This window comes from Morchella sextelata (genome assembly GCF_020137385.1).
Source record: "Morchella sextelata strain SCLS chromosome Unknown scls_12, whole genome shotgun sequence".
NCBI classification, from domain to species: domain Eukaryota; kingdom Fungi; phylum Ascomycota; class Pezizomycetes; order Pezizales; family Morchellaceae; genus Morchella; species Morchella sextelata.
Genome location: NW_025408627.1, coordinates 397,255 through 417,858, shown reverse-complemented (window position 1 = coordinate 417,858; position 20,604 = coordinate 397,255). Strand labels below are relative to the sequence as shown.

Here is a 20,604-nt window from a genome sequence, read left to right as displayed (position 1 = left end):
ACGGCCTCCCTTCTTTTGATTTGCCATACATAGCGTCCTGTCTCGTTCCCCTTCCCCTCCTTCCTTCCCCACTTACTATACTACTACTACTATATACCGATATATATTTCAAGAGCTAGAGTTCTCCCTTCTCTCTTTCCCCCGCTCGTCAGGTAAAGATTGCGGGCTTATAACCCCCCAAAGTGTTGGTTGCTCCAAATTCCTTATCGTGTTCAATCCGCCTACCTGCCTGCCCCGCCATTGCCCTAGAGGACGTCGTTGCTGTACCCCTCCAGATCCTCCCTTCCACCTGCCCAACCCAACCCAACCCAGCTGCCCAATCCAGCCCAATTAACTACCTGTCTCTACCCCAGCCCGGCTTCCACTCACCACCGCTACCGCCGCTTCCTTGCAAGAATCACCAGCTGACAGGAAATTAGTAGAACTACATAGCTATAAAAAATCAAATCAAATCAAAAACCAACTTCTTCTACTACTACTACTACTACTACCACTACTACCACCACAACAAACCAATAAAAAAAAAACCTCTTAATTACAAAAAAGAGAGATCAATATTTAGTGAAAACATTAGATTTCTCCCTTGTAGCTGGCTGGTTCAGGTACTACTAGAAAACTAAATCAATCAAAACTAAAATCAATTATAACCTCCGGGGTGGGAAAACAATTACCCCGTATCAAGCTTCACAGCTACACATTGCTAGCTAGCGGCTATTATTTTCTACACAGCAGCAGCAGCAGCAGCACCATTATCAGCGTAAACTAACAACCTTACTCTTCTCCTCCTCCTCCTCCTCCTCTTCATCCTCGGAAAACGGACGGCCCTTCGGATGGCATCTCCTCACGTAAACTCGGTTCTAGAAGTAGATCAAGTAGACGCTGAAGAAGCCAGCCAGCGCCAACTGCGGGAGTTTGCAAGGTTCCAGAAACTGAATCCTAGCCTCGGCGCTGATGAAGCCGTAAAGAGCTTCCTCAGCGCCCAGCAGCAGCAGCAGCAGCAGCTACAGTCTCCGGTGGATTTTAACACAATCCAACGGAGCTCAGCGATCCAGATAGGCGGTGGTGGTGGTATGAATCATAGTGGTAGCGGTGGCTTTCGGCCAGAATCATGTCCGCAGACATCGAATCTCCCACCGCTGGGTGGGGCTGGGGGCCAGCGGATGGTGCGAGGAAACTCGGTATGATTCTCCCTTGTTTTTGTTTCTCCCCCATACATATGAAGCTTGAAGAGAGTGTTGGTGGTGGTCCTCCGGTATAATATTATGGGAAATCAGGCGCTGAGAGTATCTACTATCCCCGTCCACAGACCAACCCGCAGCACAACAGCCTTCAGCACAGCTTCGCCCTCCGCGCCGGCCGCTCCCCCACACAATTCATTAACACGGTGCCCGTCACACCGGCGGACCCACCGCAACCACTGCTCACGCAGTACACGTCGGCCCCTACAGCACCCAGTTACCAAGTTCTGCACTCTCTCGGCCTCGACGACTTCGACACCGGCGCCACGCCCGCCGCCCTCCAGGAGTACCTGTTCCAGAACGACGACCCGTTCCCGCTGGCCCTGCGCCCCGAAAGCTTCAGTGGGTCCCGTTCCAACAAGGGCTACCCGGCACTCACCATAAACCCGTTCAGCGCACCACAGATGCGGTCGCAGCCGTCGTCGCAGCTATCATCGAGCTACACGGAAGACTCTGTGTTCCCGGACCTGGACCTGAGCCCGCAAAACAACAAGCACACACGCAGCTTCTCGCACGGCTCTGCCGAGTCCGAGCGGTTTGTGTTTGGCCAGCATAAGATGAGCCGGCAGGGCAGCGGGGCGAGTGGATGCGATGCGGGCTTCTCCATGCTAAGAGTCCATTCCTCGACGGGGAGTATGGGCGGCGACATATTCTCCGAGGATATGGGGGATCTGTTGTGCGGCGTGGGGGGGTTTGCGGGGGCTGGGGGGGACTTGGGGAGAGTGGCAGGGCAGGTTGTGTTGAAGAGGTCATCGGAGGAGCTGGATGGCGGGTTGGCTGGGCTAACTGATTACTATTCGCCGGGTTCGGCGGGGCTGAAGAAACAAAGGAGGGCCAAGGAGGAGGATGTGAAGGAGGAGACGTCCACAGCAGTGAAGCAGGAGCTGAAGAATTGCGAAGAGATGGATGAGAAGAAGCTTGTAGCGGAGATACTACAGCGTCCTCTTCCTCTACCGCCGACTCCTCAGTCTACGTCCGACACTACTATGGATGTCAAACAGCAAGAGCCAAAGTCAGAGTCACAAAAGCCCTCAAATCCCGTCTCCACAGTCCGACCAAAGACTACCACTGCCTCCCGCCCCCTCCCAACCATCAAGCCCGGGAAGAACCCAAACACGCCCCCGACCCCCAGCACCTCCACGAAATCCACCTATGTCCGGCCCCCTCACCCACGCGTCTTCTGCACGAAATGCACGGCCCATCCTGAGGGCTTCCGGGGTGATCATGAGCTGCGCCGTCACACCGACAGAGAGCATGCTTTAACCAGAAAGATGTATGTCATCTGCGACATCTCGAAGGGGAAGACACTCCTTGCCAAATGCAAGGCCTGCCAGAGCGGGAAGAAATATGGCGTGGACTACAATGCTGCTGCGCACCTGAGGAGACAGCACTTCAAGCCCAAGGTGCGGGGTGGTAAGAATGGTAAAAAGGGGGCTGCGGCTGCGGCCGCATCAGCGGGCACGCTGGAGCAGCACTCGGTGCCCGAGATGGCCGAGCTGAGGAAGTGGATGATTGAGGTGAATGTGGAGGTACCGCGGGATAAGACCTCATACAGCAAGAGGGGAAGAGACAACACTGCCGCCGCTTTAGCTGCGGCCTGTCAGGATGAGGCCGGTGATAGCAGCGAAGATAACGAGGATGATGATAATAACAACGACGGCGAGGGTCAGGTTGCCGATAATCAGCTAAACACGATGGACTCTTTGATGCAGGGCATGCCACTAAGCGGCGTCAACCACCACACCCCCAATGACGGCTTCTCATGGGCTGCGTGGGACAACAACACCAACTTTACATACGCGGACCCAAAGATCATGCAGCACTTTACCCACCAGTTTGGGATCCAGACCTCTGCTGGCGCTGGCTCGATTCCCCTCACCATAGCGGGCGGGTTCAACCAGCACGCCGCGGTACACAACAGCTTGCTGCCTACCCATCAGGCGATGATGATGATGATGCATGGTAACCCACAGCAGATGCAGCAGCAGCAGCAGCAGCAATTGCCCTATTTTGGGCATGAGGTGGATACCAACGCCTTTGGGGAGTGTATGGCTACTGGAGCTGGGGTTGCGTCAAAGTTCTCGGAGCTGGGGCAGCTGTTTCCGGGGATTAATGTTGAGGTTGGTGATGTTTGAGCTTTGGGCGGAATTCGATTCGCTTTTATATAGTTTTATTTTTATTTATTTTTTTATTATATTGTTTCTTTTTATTTTTTTATTTTTTGATGCCTCATGCTTGGATGGTTAGAGAGAGCGCAGGTCATTAAAGAGGGATGGGAGTTTATGCTTATTTGCAATTGATTTGGTAGCTCCTATGACTGGCTGGCTGGGCCGGGTGGTATGATATTTTTTTTTCTTTGCTTCCGATTCTAGTTGGTATTTAGTAAGGTGTTTATTGCAATTGTTGTTCTTTTTTATTCTTATCTTTTTTTTATTATCTTTATACTTGTGTTCAGGAGTTGAAACTGGAGTTTGCGATGGATTTTCACGGAGGAACTGGTGTTGTTTGGTTATTTGCTGCGTGAGTTGCTTTGCTGCGTTAGCTTGTGGTTATTTTATCTACGTTTTCCCATTTTCCACACTTGTTAATCGTTCTGTTCTATGTTTGGGCTGGTGTAGTGCTTTTTCTTCTTCGTGGTTTTATATATTACTTAGCTCTGGGCTGTGTTTGGTGAATGTTGTATTACTGTTTGTGCTGCTTTGATGCTGTCATGTTTGTATGGATGTGTGGATGTATGGAGGTGTGGAGGTGTGGATGTGTGGAGGTGTAGATGTGTGGAGGTGTGGATGTGTGAATGCACGTAGTCGAATACATGTGTCGTGCTTTGCTTTCATCTTGTCTGCCGGTGCCGTCCTATGTGTGATAATGGTTCGTGGCTCCCTCCTTGATGGACGGGGGGAATTGGTGGTGGTTACGTGTAGCTTAGGTTAACGTGAGAAGATGGGGAAATAGATTACTTATTTATTTGACCTTGGTTATCTGGCATTCCTTGGATGGATTAAAGACTCACAGTCAGTACCGTTTGTCGAAAAAGCAGGATGAGACGGATTCCTTAACGGACGAAGAGTCTAGATGGCTATATAATCACGCACCGCAAACGTGTCTAACACCGCTGCAAGAACAGATCCGAGTGACATCCCATGATCCCAACCGACCCGTGCAAACATTCATGTCAGGATGGTCATTACCGGGAAACGGGCTTCTCGCCGATCACGACGCACGGGAATCTTCCTCTCACGCGCACAAAGCAGCAGCATAAACGGACATGTGCAAAGTGTATAAAAATAAACATCGCTCGCAGATCATCTACACCATGTCTACTCTAGTCCTACATTGTAACCACGCCACCCCTCACAACTACCCTAAAGCTTCGCCGGTACTAAATTTTTCGGTTTATTTCTGTCACTGCTGACAATGATCGCCAGCTGGCTCGCGATGGCGACCAGGTTCTTATCCTCGTCATAGATATCCACCATGACGTCCATGCGGCCATTCCGGATCTCGCGCGCCTCGATACGGCAGAACAGCCACTTCCATCCCTCCGGCGGCGGGATGCGCTTCACCTCGACCTTCAGCGAGAGCGTCGGATACCAGTGCGTCCGGGAGGTCTCTTTGTAGTTCTCCGGTATCGGGAGGTACTACCATCACGTTCACGGGTCAGTTAAAAGGGACGCGGTAGGGGGGGGGGGGACGCGGGGACATAACTACCATATCACTCAAGAACCCTAGCGCGGGAACATCCATGCTCCCCCCATCCTTCAGAGACACCCACTGCTCCCGCACACTCGGCGACCCCTCAAGGCTGCCATACGTGCGCGCCCCCACCGCCGGCACCGCATAAATAAGCTTCCGCGACGCCGGCCGCACATCCACCCGCGGATCGCTCGCGTTCGGCGCCTGCACACACTCTGTCTCCCGATCCGGAATGCCTCTTCGCGGCAGCGTGGACGCGGTTGGCAGCGTTGGGCCAGTCTGCAGAGTCTCGAGATTCGTGAATGGGATTAGCCCCTCGAAGCAGAGCCGCTCCCCGCCGTTCTGCGTGAGCGTTGCGCGAAGGAAGCTGTACTGCCGGCCGGTCTTGACGGGCGTGATGGCGATGCGGGCGGCGCCGGGGGTGCACGAGTTGAAGAATGTGCAGGAGATGTGGATTGCGTGCGGCTGATTGAGTGGTGCGAGGGCGGGGTGGGTGGTGATGTGTTTGTGGGCGCTCTTGAGGAGAAGGGCGGTGAGGTAGCCGCCGTGGGGGACTGTAAGGTGGGGTATCAGTGCCAGGGTTAGCGGTGGAGGTGGGAGTGTGCGTACCGAAGCCAATGCACCAGTCGCGCTTGAGGTCAGCGGTATAGACGCCGGAGTTGGGGGGGAGGCTGCTGTCGACGTCTGCGGGCGTGACAGTGGTTGCGTCGGCGAAGCTGGAGTATTGGAAGCCGGGGGGGAAGGTGGGCTTGTTCTTCCATTCGGACATTGTGGATGTGTACTTGCCTGGTGGGTGTTGGATATATTGTGAGCTGAAGAGGAGGAGGAGGAGGAAAGGAGAGGAGATGTCGCGGGGAGCAGTGAATTGTCGTGAAGAGTTCGTGGAGTATTCGAGGATACTCCGCAGAGTTGTCTTCAAGCTGCCTCGGGAAGCTCTCGAGCTGAGCTTCGATCGCTAGCTGCGTTGTGCCGAGGTCGCGATCACATGATGCAATCAGGGATTACTATCGATACGGGCACTGACATATTGTCGACACAGAATTCTATTTGCATGCATATTTGCTATCTCCAATTGTGCCCTCTGGTGCAGAATGGAAGATATTGTATCTGAGGTAAGAAAGGGGGGAGTAGAGAGTACCGGTTGGCTTGGCTAGCTTGGCTGATATGATGAACAGCCTAACTACCCTTTTAAGGTCGTCTCGCCTGAAAGAACCTCAATTCTACAAATTGAGATTTGCCCATGTTTGTAAATACCAAGTTTTCGTGTGAAAGCGGTCTCCGAGGTAGAGATATAGTATGAAGCAAAAGTACGGGCCCGTGGGACTACAACAGTTCGTAAAGTGTTTTGAGCAAATAGTGGGTATTCTGATTCCGAATATAGAACAAACTTACGATCACCCACAAGGGTTATACTCCAGAATTTAAACCATTCCAAGGGCCAGCGTCTCTCACCACTAGTGTATGTACTGTAACAGATATTTGAAGTAGGCAGAAGCTTTAAACATGACACACTACATGTAGTCACGTAGTGTTCTCCACGACACCGTTCAAGACGAGACTAAGGCCCAGTCCTGCCTCGTCTTGTGAAATGAGGGTGCCGGTCTCGTCTCGTCTTGCCAATCCCGAAACAGGCTTGAGAAAACCGAGTGAGTAGTTGTGAGCCATTAGCTAGTTGCTCAAATTCTACCCGATAAACGTTGCAGGCTGGCTCTCGTATCTCCTCGAGTCTTGTCCAGAACCTACGCAAATTCAAACGTGAACGCAGCGATGGATGTATTGATGATGATGGATGAACTTCTATGAGTGACAGAGAGAAACTAATCTAAGTGCCCGTTACTGCTACGTTTCCCTTTTGCCCCAGTTGGCCACCTATTCCGAAAGCTTGCCAAGTGCCACGCACCACGATGTGTAGCAAACAGTTGACTAGACCATTTTGTCTCTAATATCTACATGTATTTACATGTATGTCACTACATGTGGTATATCTTGGTAGATTTCAAGCCGGTTTCGAGATCAAAATTATTATTATTTGTTGTCGAGCTGTTCGAGACAAGAGCCTCGAGACAGGCCTTCAAGACGTCTAGTCTCATGGAGAACACTACACGGTGACGGTGACTAGTGCCAATCATAACCTTCAATAGATGAACCGATTTAAGGATTAGCCCCATAGACACCGTATCCATAATCCCCCACGGTGTTCCCTATCCCGTACAAATCCCGCTATGACTGTACTAGTAGGCCGGTACTAATAATGCTACCAATCGATCATTGGCCCACCATGGGTCTTGGCAACAAACAATTGCTAGTGTTAGTGCTAAATAGTGTTAGTGTAGATTCGTACCAAGCCGGCTGGCTAATAGTAGGTTCTGAGGACGGCCATCACAACCTCAGGGTACTTTTTAAGAGATTAGCTATTCGAAAAAAAATACTCGTGGTTTTCGATATGAGGCCCCCCATCCGTCATTAGAGTCAGCCGTGCAGCTGCGTTATTGTTCCAGTCCTTCGAGAATCGAAGAGTACTCCAGACCAGTGATATCCTCCATGATGCAGTTACTCTGTTCTAGCCCTTTAGGCCTTAGCTCTGTAGAGTAGTTGATTCACATCAATCCTAACATCTCTTCGCATGCGCACCCCAAACCCGGCCATACCAAACCCACATCCACCCACTTCCCATTCCAGGTCCAGGTCCAGGTCCAAATTACGGGTATCAATCTACAAAGCTAGTATTCAATCAATCAATCAATCAATCTTGATCTCACTGGCCCCCGCAAGATTCACACCAGGGTGCAAAAATTCCCCGAAAGAGAAAACACAATGCCTGTCCGGTTCAGTCGGCCGGCAATATCACACACCCACACACACGAAACAACCTTATTAACGCTTCTACATAGTGGGTTTTATTTGGAAACGAAACGAAACACAACTACCGACAGGAGCAAGTACCATAAGAAGAGAGAGGGAGAGGGGAGAGGGGAGAGGTAGACTTTTCCCGGGTGCACTGCCACGGGGTGGTGGTGGTGGTGGGGGGGGGGAGGGTGTAAGCCACTGAGCTGTTCGCGGAGGGTACTCCGTGGTGCTCGTTTGACATGGGGAGGGAGAATGGATGGATGAATAGAGGGACGGGGAAACTGAAGATGCTGTGGTTGTGGAGAGAGGACCAGGTTGTTGTTGTATGTAGGTACCTGGGTAGGAGGTATCGATACGGAGAGAGAGAGAGTGGGGGGGTCTGTGTCATGTGTGTGGGATGGTTAATTTGTGTGGTTGGTAGTGGGGCAGTGCACAGTCATATCTATGCGATAAGGTGTGCGCATTTATGTAGGTAGAGTACTCGGGGCAGGTAAAAAGTACCGGACAATGCAGGTTTTTGGTTCACCAATGGGTGTGCGTGCTAGGCGTGAACTACTGCAAAAAACCCCAGAGACAAAACTTGCATTGTCCGGTACTTTTTACCTGCCCCGAGTACATACGGTATTCCTTGACTCTGCTGCTCTCTATCTCTACTCTGGGTATCCTCTATCTGTGCCGAGAGAGCTTATGTAGGGTTTGAGGGGAGATTCTCAGGTACACTCGATCCCCCTTTCTTCTAGAAGCCCGGACATTTGCGTGAGGGGTACATACAGCAGCAGCAGCAACAGCGAGATGAGTTACGTTTAGGTACAAGTGCTTACTCCATCCCTAGATCCGTGAGGGATTGTACCTCGCGAGATGGATGGAATGGCGCAGTGAGGGAGGTGTGACGTGAGGAGCGTTTCACAAGGCGGCCTTCTGTGGGCTTGTACTACATACACCATACACACACAACAACCGCTCTGTATGTCTGTACTCTACGAGTCGGCTCTGCAGAAATGGATGGGTAGTGGTACTCTACTCAGTCTGCGAGTTCACCCAGTCTGCGTCTCGAGAGCAGCAGCAGCATGTAGCATGCAGGCTATCAAGGGTGGGAAAGAAAGAAGGCTGCGATTGTTCACGATATGGACACTCCATGTGTTGTATGCATTGGAATCTCCCATCGTGGCATGTGTCTACAGCGATGGATGATGACTGATGACTGATTCCCGTGAAGATGAGGATGATGGAGACAAAGATGAGTTATGTATCTATAGACACTAACCACAGGTACTTCATCTCTAACAGGGAGAGCTGGATAAACAGCCAGAGTAGAGTAGCAGACTAACGCCTTACTGTCTGGTCGCTCGCCTAAATACAGCATCCGCGCCTAACTAACGAAGAGGGAATACGGGAACAGCCGGCGCGAAGGGGCAGAAAGGGTTCGGGGTCTGGATGATGATGATGGTGGAAGGGTCCCAAAGGGAAAAGAGAGGCTTCTTACTGGCTGCTGGCGAACGGTTTGAAGGTTAAGATCCCACTTCACCCTAAGCGACAAGCTTGCGACGCTTTTGCAATCAATCTCCACGTTGATTTGCATGTCATCATGCATATTATCGAAACAACCCCGGCATGCTTGATGTCGAAAAGGGGAAATAAAGAGAAAGCAATGTCCCTTAATTTCACTTTTCATAGGAATATTCTCGCAGAGCCGCATCGAATTAAGGGCTCTTTATCCCCGATTGAGTGCAACGTGCGATTGTCACTGTGTTGCACGAGTGGTGATTGTTAGGCATGTTGTAATGCCCAGCCATTCCGATATGCTCTCAGCCCCTCCCCCAAATTCGTCGAGGTTTAGGTTCTCACAACCTAACTTTCTCCAAAAAGGTCTCTCTCTCAAGGCAGACAGACTAGACATCTCAACTCTCTCCCCAGTCCTCTGCCCTCTCGGCCACACGCAAATCTCTACCAATCTACGCGAATCCGATTAGGACTTTACAAATCTAGCCATCATCACCTCCAACCTCCAACCTCCACCCACAATTAACCCACCAACGCATACACTCCAATAGGATTCACCTAGGGCCCAAAATCTCCCTTCCTTACTCACCACCCCCCGTTCTCGTTTCCCCCATCCTGATTTTCTGTTCTTTGCGCCTTGTGCACAGAGAGATTATCATTAGTGATTCGACAATTGGCACAGCTTCGACATTCCTTGCATTACCAATTACGACAGACCCGAGAATACGGTGCTACCCTCTTGTCTAAAAAGGTAGTGGTGCAAGAAAAAAATAAAAAAAAAAAGTGGTAAAGCTTAACCTAGATCTCCCCCCAAGAGGCCTTTGCATACTACTGCCACTACTACTTACTGCCTACGGCTATTACTATTACAATATCGTATGTACCTCTAAACAACCGTCTTCTAGCAACTCGTCCAAGAAAGCCCTGCTAAAATCCCGTGTGTGCCTGAGACAGGAATAAGTTCCTTGCTCGATTTGTACCCAGGCATTAAATTATACCCTGCGATTAGCATTACGGCCTACATACTCACCTCCTGCGACTGACTCTCGGATTGTGGACTCACTAAAAACCACAACCCACAACCACCACCAACTACCACTCCATCTCTGTCACCTCACATTACACTCCGTCCGCAGCTCCATCACAAAAACGAAACAGAGAAAGCTCCCATTTTAAGGTTGAAATATACACTTTGCCGTTGCAAAGGGAAGAAATATATACAGCACCGCCGCCTACTAGCTACTGCGCCCAGCTTCCGAACCAATTCGGTCAATCATTACTACTACTTGCTACCGAGACTACTGCCTACAATATCGACTAGCTCTCACGACCAGTTGACTGGCTCCCCCACTTCGTTTATTTATACCTTCTTGGTCGCCTCACCTGCGTTGCTGGAAAAAACCGAAAAGAAGGCACCTGTGCAAGTCTACCCCCTCCGACTGCCTCTCCTCCTGTTACATACAAGCTTTTGGCAATTTTTTTACATCTCCTCCCAGAAAGGAAAGAGAAATAAAACATTTTTTTTTATTCGTGTCAATCAAAAATCAAACCAACCAAATCAATATCAATCAATCAATAGAAGGCCAAAAAAATTCGCACAGAGGGTCCTTAATTATTACTATTAATTTTTTACATTTGAGTGGAGAGAGACCGACGGCCGGCGGGAGCGGGAATGAACTTTGAGTGGCGATAGCCATTTGTCTTTTTTGTTTGTGTTTTTACAGCGGCGGCGACAAACAGCCTTTGAGAGAGGAAAGAAATAGGGACATTAAGTGAACGGGATTTTATTCTATTATTTTTTCTTACGTTTCTGTGCACCTGGGTGAGCATGCGAGCTCTTTCTACTTCACAATATATGCGCGAACTGCCCTTCTACCCCCCCCCCCCCCCCCAAAAAAAAAAAAAAAAAAAAAAAAAAAAAAAAAAAAAAACCCACACTCAATCCCCCCAAACTTCCCCAACTCATCCGATCCCATGCCCTTTTTTGCCCACATTTACTTTACCTAGCCGTGGTTTGATGGTTTCTGGTTTCGGCTCTGGTACCTGTCACTAGCCCAACCGACGAGGACATGGGGTCCCTCCTTCTTACATTGGCCTCCCTTCAATCCTGCACGAGGATAAGAGCTGGGACGTTTATTCGATGTTGGCACCCTCGTACTGCCTGGTTTATTTTCATTTTTGTCCAATCAATTCCATTCTTTGGAATTGCTGGGCATTCTTGTTTTCCCCTCTGGATAGCTACCGTGCAGCCCTTATTGTATACCCTCTCTCACTTATTTATCTCTTGTGCTCTTTTGGGCCGCATGTTGAATCATATACATCTGTACACCCCCCTCGGTGGCCCATATCCAATCCTTCAACCATCTAGCTGGCGAATCAGAGAAGAGCAGGTCAAGGAATGCCAGCTGACAATCCCGCGATTCTAGGCACCAGAAGAACCTAATATAGATTGGACCATATCATATCAGGCCCGGGACCTTTTCACAACGCTCTGCCATGACTACCTCCACAACCTCCACCCCCTCACCAAAGACGCGAAAATCACAAATGAACCCCTACACAACCTCTGCGTCCCCGCCATCACAGCCCACATTCGACAGCTCCCTCTTCTCTATGGATGCTTCAGGCTCACCATCACTTTCACAACCTTACCAGCCCACTTTACCGGCTGTGAGGAACAATAATAGCAGGTTACCCAACGGCAAACGACCCGCGTCTCCATCGTCGCTTCATCCGGATCATTCACGACTGACTAATTCCCCCTCCACGTTATCGGCTGCATCACCGATCACAAACAGTAGCTTTTACAATAACATGAGCTTCCCGCGGGGACCCGGGTCGCACTATTCGCCAAACCCGAGCTACTATGACCATAGTACTGGCGGGCGTCACAGTCTGGACGATGAGTCGCCGACACTCATGGATAGGTTCACGACGACGCCAAACTTTGACGACGTAGAGATGCCGCCGCTGGCGGACGATGATGTGTATGAGCTCGATGACGGACTTTCAGGGACCGCCTACTCGACGCCGGCAACTGGTGTTAGTGGTAGGCGCATGGCGTTTCCCCCAAGCCCCAGGCCTACTATTTCGCCAAGCCCTGGTATTGGAAGTAGTGGGAATGAGGACGTGCAGATAAAGGTGGAACAATTCACCCCCTCGGGACCTGTGAAGGGGCTGGGTGTGCATATCCAGCATCCAACACCAATCTCACATGCGTCCTCTGCGTCATCTAGTAATCCTGTTGTGAAGTCACCGCCGCCAGTAGTGGATCTCACTGTCGACAAGCGTGATGAGGATGGAGCATGGAGTCGTGGATATGATCCGGAAATGCGCGCTGCGCTGGGTGTGGGTGAAGATGCTGCAGAAATCCCCAGCCTGAATGAGCAGACAATCAACCAGCAGCGAGAGTTTAAAGCCTTGGAGATTCAAGACTGGATGAGGAAAAACGGTGACACCACATTCGGAAAGGATGGGAAGGAGGGAAAGCCTGGTGGTTTGACGGTTAAGGCTCCAAAGAGGGGCAGGGCGAAAAGTTTTTCGGGTTCCAGGAATAAGAGCTCGTCGACCAAGGGTGCAGAGGAGGAAGAAATTGTAAAGGTTGGAGAGAGTAGTGCCGGGGCGATTACAGGTGTACTGGTTATAGATGACGATGATATCAGACCAGGGGAATATGACTATGAAGAAGATGACAGCTCGGATGGATCTCTATCCAACGATGGATCCCTCGATGATGATGACGAGTCAATGAATACGTCTGAAGCACCTCCAACTGAAGAGGCCTTGAAGAGAACGGAGAAAGAGCAAGAAGAAGAAGAGCAGATGCGGATTGACAACGATCCTGCTCTGCTTCCGAATCCAAAGCAGTTCTACTCTGCGCATCCATGGATTGATACCGTCGGGCATATACCCAGCGGCACAAATGCGGCCGCTATGAAATGCCAGCCCCACACTGCGAATGCGGCGATGTCCCGATTTCGCGAGTATGCGCAGAACATTGAGACTGCATCAAGGGTCGCCACATTCGGCAGCGAGACATCGAAAAACCGAAGACTCAGTACCAGCGATGTAGACCGAATTGCCGCAGACGGCGGATTGCTAAAGAGGTTGAGCTTCAGAAACAAAGAGAAGGGTCAAGATAAGGATGTATCATCACCTCCTGGACACTCAAGAAGGCCCAGTCTCATGCAATCACTCATGAGAACAAGTCTCAAGAGAGGGCACAGTAACGCCAGCGACAAACTGAGAGAAAATAAGACGGAGGTTGTCGAGGACGAAGCTGAAAAGGAGACCTTGGTTGGTGATGCAGCTAGCTTTGGCAGAAAGAGAGGTGATTCTGTTGCCTCTTCTGCATCCGTTGCTAGTTTCGCTCCCGTGAAAACGCGCACATCATGGTCAAAGCCTGGGACTCTGAAAGTTGACACGAGTGTCCATGGTGCAATTGTGAGCATGGCGGGCATCACGGCGGGCATCGGCCAGAGCTCTGGGCACACCGCTAGTACAGCAAAGTCTGTCAGCCCTACGCCGGCCGAGAAACGAACCACTGGGCTGAGCGTGGGAAGCCATGTAATGCAACAACTCCGTCGGGCTCGGAGCAAGAGCGAGCTTGCCACAGGCTCAAGGCTCCATAAAAACAACAAACCTTCCTTTGGCATTGTCAGTATGCTCGGCCAGTATGGTGGGCCACCATTAGTGCCCATCAAGTCTCCCGTTGCGTCTGGTGATAGCGCGCCCGACAGTACTCTGAAATCCCGATTTACCTTTGGCGAGGAGACAAGTAAGCGAGGACTTGCAGCGGCGAATCAATCATTACTGAGCCCTCCCGATCCGCATAGACATGACGGGTATGATGATAGTGAAGATGAGGTTATGGATGACACCTTGAACAGACCCCCACAGGCACCGCCTCTTGGGCAAAGACAGCAGAAATTAGACATCACACCAAACGTAGAGGGCTTTACAGCCCATATCAAGTCTAAGACACCGGAATTGCATCACAAGTTGGTCGAACGTATCGTGTACGAACAGGGGAAGCGGTACAAGAAATTAGTTGAACACAGGCAAAAGCATCTTGCGACGATCAAGAATGGTGGCAAGTGTGGTAACAATGCAAAATGTAGAGGTAACGTTGGTTCTATTGGAGCGGGAGGACAAGAAGAGAACAATGGACATAAAAGAAAGATCTCTGCGGGCAGTCCTGGAGGCGAAGGTAGGCTCACAAATCTATCCTGCAATCTCATTTGAAGCTGGAACTCATAAAGTATAGCATATTCATCCGATGAGACTGCCGGCGACCACTCTCCCACAGAAGGCAAAGTAGCCGCGACGCAATTCCCTTCTGGAGTTCCTCAGCCTCCTGTCTCTCGATTGCCAGCTGAATTTGAATGTCCCATCTGTTTCAAGGTCAAAAAGTTCACAAAGCCCTCTGATTGGACCAAGCACGTCCACGAAGACGTCCACCCCTTTACCTGCACGTTTTCTGAGTGCACCGAGCCAAAATCCTTCAAGCGCAAGGCTGATTGGGTTCGCCATGAGAATGAACGCCACAGACATCTCGAATGGTGGACATGCAACACACCCGATTGTACACATACCTGTTACCGTAAGGATAACTTCGTTCAGCACTTGGTTCGTGAACACAAGATGGCAGAGCCCAAGATCAAAGCACAGAAAGCAGCCGCAAAAGCCGCCGGAAGGTCGACGGGGAAGAAGGGAAAGGCGGCCAAGGCCGTCGCGGGAGCGGATGGGGCGCCGACACAGGAAGATTTTGATAAGGTGTGGCAGATTGTTGACGACTGTCACCAGCAGACATCAAAGCTCCCAACGGAAGAAAAATGCAGGTTCTGTGGGGTGACCTGTGCCACATGGAAGAAATTGACCGTGCACTTGGCTAGACACATGGAGCAAATCTCACTCCCGGTCCTGGATCTGATTACGGATGATGCCGTGGTGCCGCCGAGCACAAGGGGCTCCAGTAAGCAGGCGCCCGCTAGAAGCGCAAATACTGCCCCAGTCGCGCCGATGCCGAAGGCTCAGCATCTATCAACCGATATGGATATCGACTCTATCGGTGGTGGAGACGCATCAGGTCAACGACATCATACAGTGGATGTGCAATACGAGGATGACATCCAATATACGGGCAGGAATACAAATTATGGTTCACATCACACCCCTCCGCGAAGCTCGCCGCACATACCAATGGACAATCATTTCAACATGTCGACACCCCCACAAGGCGGTCCTCAGTACTCCACACCCGGAAGTCTGGGGTTCGGTCCGGATAGTATCCAAAACATGCAAAATGTCTCAGGACTACATCCCATGCTCAATCAATTCGAGTACGCCGGGAACGATATGTATCCTAGTCCTTCGTCCATGACAGGAGCACGCGCACCGTCGATCAATAGCGGATATTCACCGTCTCCAACATATTCACAGCGCCCACCACCGCACAGCCCAGCGAGTCAGCGAATGGGCCCTGTAATGTCGGGACAGCAACACCTACAGGTGCAGCAGCAGCAGCAGCAGCCACAACAGAGTTACTTTGCCTATGGGCATGCTTCTGGACAGCTCCCCGCAAATCCCGGGCTCGGAGTTGGGCAAATGCATACTCAGACGGTGGCTACAGCGAATAGCTTGATCGAGAATCACGGGCAATACGGGTATTACCCCGGTGGGGAAATCCCAATGGCCTTGATGGGGGTAGCTATGGCACCTTTGGATAACGAGGATTACGGTTTTATCCACTGAGGTGGGTATATCTCTGCGTGAACCGTAACCCTAAAAACTGTTCTAGATTTGAGGTGTTTTTGGTTTTCGTTTACTTGATATCTTTTCTTCGTGCTGGTTATCGATTTCCTTTTAAGGGGTCTATGAAGGGATGGACTTTTTCGTTTCTTTCTTTGCATTTTCTATTTGTTCTTGTCCTATATTTGGATTGGGTGATATCATGTCGAGTCCTCGCCCAGAGATCTTAATGATCAAGCTAGGAGAAAGGTTGGCTGGATAAAACAGAGGGCGGTGCTTTATCGATTAGGAAAGCTTTGGTGATAAGAGTGCAGCATGTGCCCAGTCTGTAGATCGATCGATCTGTTTCCGCACCTCCCCTCCATTTCATATCGTTTGTCTTATTGTGCTCGTTAGCGTCAATCCCTTGCCTTTCCTTGGTTTTTTTTTTTTACGATGCCTTATGAAGGGGTATTGGATCTGGATTTTGCAGGAGTTCTTTTCTTTAATTTTATATTATGACGTGCTTACATCTGAGACTCCCTCTCGGCTCGCCATGAATAATACTGCTTGAAGTTGAAGTTACTCGGCCATCCGTCCTTCTTATGAGCACTTACCCATTAGTTTCTCTAAACTGCGTGGAGCCGTAATTCGACTTTGAAGTTAAGGGGACCGTGCAAGAGCCAATGTATGTACATGTATGTACATACATGTACACATCTGTGCTCAAGCTTAGACCGTAGCGGCTATCCGCTAGCTAGGACCTCTTCGTACATGGGGAAATTTTTTTCCATTGAGACACGATAACTAGAGTAGATGATGGGCGACAATAGCTAGACCATGGGGCTACTCCATTGAAGGCTACATGCAGATGCACTGAGAACAAAATTTGGTTAGTGACTGGTCGCAATTATCACAGGGGGTGCAGGATGCCGTTGTACCTGGGCAGACCATGCTGCTAGAAATGATGATGATGATGACAGTAAATTTATAGGGATGTTGTAGTGGTAGTTGTGATGATAATGGTGTCGATGATGATGGCGATGATGTGTCGCTCGTGTTTACTTCTTTGAGGAAACGATCAGAGTCATGAAAGAGCACTCGTCCAAGCTCCATCGTACATGAATCGACGGCAAAGGTCCAGAACTGAATCGAATGTGTGCAAAACGCAACCACTCTCAGCTTGCGTACCTACATGACGAAAAAATAATATCGAGCAGGTGTTTCCTACCGTGATTTAAGAACACGGTTACCTCAAGCAACGTCATCATCATTCCAGCTATGTTTTCTCCACATCCATCATCCAACTCACTGAAAACCTTTTCTAGATAAACACTCGCCTTATATCTAGCTATTAAGTGAGATTAGTTCATCACAAACGAGCTTCCAGCTGGCATCAGCAAGTGTGTGTCCATCACCAGCTTAGCAAAAAGATATCAACGCTCCATGGAATACAAGCTGATATGCTAGAGACCAAATTCATTTCGCTGCTATTCCCAGGGTCAATCTGAATCTTTATGACAATTTTAAAGGAGGGGATTGGAGGATGTGTTGAACTCAAACCGTATGTTCTTTCCCGGAAGGCTACTGCACTAACGACCGAGTGAGAAAGCATGCAATTGGCCCTATCTCGACACGAGAGTATCGAACATCTTGCCCACTCAGATAACACCTGATCTTAAGAGTGTCCGAGGCCAGATATTTTCTATTTTGGAAACCTCATCCGCGGAATGCCTGAATACGCATCCCGCATGCCCAAACCTGACTACTCCATAACTCCCAGTCATGCTTACTGGGTAGATTGGAAATCAAGTTACCCTAACCCTGGAGGAAAGGTTACATCGAGTGCCGATAATGATCCCTGCTCGGAGTCTGAACAAACCATGTAATCAGCTGGCTAATCCTACAAATATGATTGTGATATTCCAGCTGATCAATTCTAGACTTGGGGAATTAGGTATGATAGCCGCCGAAATGTCGAACACACCCCCATATGGACCGGTTACCTCCGGCGGTTAACTAGATCTAGAGGCGGCCATCCTGATCATGCGTTGCGGTGGCTTTTTCTCGTGACAACAGGGGATATGTAGTTTAGTAGATACTGAAAACCGAAAAGAAATAACCTGGAATATGTGAAGAGTGAAGGGGAAAGGGCACAAGGTGGTTGGTGAGTATTCAACAGAAAAAGTCAGTGCTTTTGTATCTGTCTGATTAATGTAGTGGTTGAACGCAGCACAACACATATGTGCGCAATAGGTTCTTTTTGATCCATCCAACAGGCTGTTTCCAAGCATTCCGTTTCTCTTCCTGCGCACCTCCACACTGGAGTGGACCTGCCCTGCTAGAATCAAACAAATTTTATTTGGGGGTGCTCGGGTCTTTATGGGACGGGAGGGCGGGTCAAGGAAGGGGAATTTTTTTTTTTTTTTTTTTTTTTGATTTGCAAGGCGAGCCAGGCGGAAGAGAGGTACGCATAGGTGCGACGTTGGGATATTTCCTGAGACTGCTGCCTTGCCAGGGCGTCCAATGGTTTTGCGACTATGGGCTGCGTCAACTCTGAGTGTGCATGCGCCCACGCCGAGAGCTTGATCCCACCGCATGGGGGTAGTAATCGCGGGACCAAGACAGCACTCTATGAAGGAGACCCTTCTTGGGGTTAACGATATACCTATTTCTCACCCTTCTCTTACACTCACCTTACCAGCCTACCTATCTACTACCCTAACCACTTACCTGGTTTGAACTTGAACTGGACTGGGGGGGCGGCGACGACGTATGATAAAATACAAACCACACCTACCTACCGTACAAGTTTCTTTGCAGCCGAGACTTACTACCGAACAGTCAGTTAATATTATATTCTTTAAAAGCGCTTTCCATTAGGGGAGAGAGTAATGTACGTAGGTAGATCGGTGGTATAGTTATCTACGGTCTACGGACATGATCTTTGTAGAATCACCCCGAGCCGTCCCTTGATCTGAGCTTGCAAGACAGAAGACAGAGAGCCTTCTTTCACAACCACCCCCCCCCCCCCCCCCTCACCTTCACCCACAACCCCCCTCCTTTCGTCACTTCGCGCTTCCCCTCGCGCAGTATCGGCTTTGCCCCCCGCCGCCGCTCCGCCGTCGCGTTAAGGTTCCCCGCTTGTAAGTTCCCTCTACTTGGCTTTGTGTGTTAATATTGAAACAGGGAGAGTGCTGACCACACTGATCGTGCGCAACGGATTTAGGGGACTAGCTCCAAACCGAACTCTCCCTCCCCAAACGTACTCCCACCAAGGATTTACTTAGCGAACTTCCACCATCGAGTCTTAGATATCAACACCTAGGGCTATTTAAATCTATACAGCAAGTAAGGTAAGCAAGTGTTCAATTATAATTGGTTATCACTACATTCATAAAGTTGCAGTGTGGCTTTTCTTACCCGTTTATCGACATTTCCTTGTGTTCGTTTTTGATTTCAATATTGATGTCACGTCCAATCTATTTTCAATCTTGCGCACGCAGCAGAAACTATCGACTTGCTTCTTCTCTTTCTGTCCCACTCTTTCCATTCGTTCCCACCTCTGTGTTCATTTAATGTTCTCCCTTTCATATTCCCAAACTCAAGATGCCCCATGGCTAACTGCTGTTACAGTGAGGTGCCTAATATTGTATGCATTATTAAAATAGCACAACATCAACTATGCCGCCTCATTATCCTGTGGAGAACAGGATGGAGCGAGATAATTTCAACATGCCTGTGTCGCCGGTGGGCTATTACCCACACTACCATCGTCGACCAGAGCACAACATACTCCCCTCAATCGAATCCATATTTGGGTATGAACTCGGCCGCCCCGGCGGCCCAATACCCCCACCAACTACTCCTAGCGGATTGAGTCCTCCGCCGCACTCTGGCTACTCGCCCGAGTCCCCCACTGCCATGAGGGCACCAGGAGGAGCCCCTGCAATGTCGCAGTATCTATCAGATCATAAGAACGACCCGTGGGGGACATACAAGCAGGGTCATCCTCCATCGGTACAATATCCAGGGACCCACAACCACCACCAAACCATCGAATATCAGCAGCAGTCTTCACAACGCTCACCAAGTAATAATGGCGAATTCCCAGACTATAGCCGCCGCGCGGCCAGTTGGGATAGTGAATATATTGACCGCAATAGGTCTTTGGACCGTTCTACACAGCCTATCAGCCCGACAACAGAGACGAGTAATTTTGAATCCGGAACAGAGATATACTCGGAGGACCCGGGAGAAATGTCGGAGATCAATAGTGGGATGGGTGATACGCAGAGTCAGGCGGGGAGTACAGTTTCAGGGTTGCATATGAGGCAGTTTTCTTGCAAGACATGCAAATCCACGTTTAAATGCGATTCATTACGACGGTAAGAGCAAACAGCCCGTCTGTTAAGTCAATTAGAAAAAGAAATCATGGAGAAAGAAAGAATCACTGGGAGGAAGAAAAAAAGCATAAAAAGCCCCCCCCCCCTCCCTTCCCCACCCAGAAAAGAGTAGACTAGATGTAGCTCAATCAGGTGTATGCGATCTTTTTTGCGCACTGTTGAGATTTTCATGCCTACTTCAATGGGGCAGG

The 20,604-nt window shown here is 49.9% G+C and overlaps 4 protein-coding genes across 4 annotated transcripts; 3 read left to right on the top strand and 1 right to left on the bottom strand.

Annotated features, from left to right (window-relative positions):
• Window positions 1-830: 830 nt before the first annotated feature.
• On the top strand, window positions 831-3,373 carry H6S33_002002 (uncharacterized protein; the record flags this gene model as incomplete). Its single annotated transcript, XM_044833343.1, has 2 exons — window positions 831-1,178; window positions 1,307-3,373. The coding sequence occupies 2 exons, from the start codon at window positions 831-833 to the stop codon at window positions 3,371-3,373; spliced, it is 2,415 nt and encodes an 804-aa protein (XP_044693145.1).
• Window positions 3,374-4,600: 1,227 nt separating this feature from the next.
• On the bottom strand, window positions 4,601-5,700 carry H6S33_002001 (uncharacterized protein; the record flags this gene model as incomplete). The annotated part of the gene is made up of 3 exons (XM_044833807.1): window positions 4,601-4,876; window positions 4,947-5,485; window positions 5,541-5,700. 3 exons carry the CDS (start codon window positions 5,698-5,700, stop codon window positions 4,601-4,603), a joined length of 975 nt encoding a protein of 324 aa, XP_044693144.1.
• A 6,074-nt stretch (window positions 5,701-11,774) lies between these two features.
• H6S33_002000 (uncharacterized protein) lies at window positions 11,775-16,031 on the top strand (the record flags this gene model as incomplete). Its single annotated transcript, XM_044833806.1, has 2 exons — window positions 11,775-14,487; window positions 14,545-16,031. The coding sequence occupies 2 exons, from the start codon at window positions 11,775-11,777 to the stop codon at window positions 16,029-16,031; spliced, it is 4,200 nt and encodes a 1,399-aa protein (XP_044693143.1).
• A 3,660-nt stretch (window positions 16,032-19,691) lies between these two features.
• H6S33_001999 (uncharacterized protein) lies at window positions 19,692-20,399 on the top strand (the record flags this gene model as incomplete). The annotated part of the gene is made up of 1 exon (XM_044833805.1): window positions 19,692-20,399. One exon carries the CDS (start codon window positions 19,692-19,694, stop codon window positions 20,397-20,399), a length of 708 nt encoding a protein of 235 aa, XP_044693142.1.
• Between the last annotated feature and the right edge of the window lie 205 nt (window positions 20,400-20,604).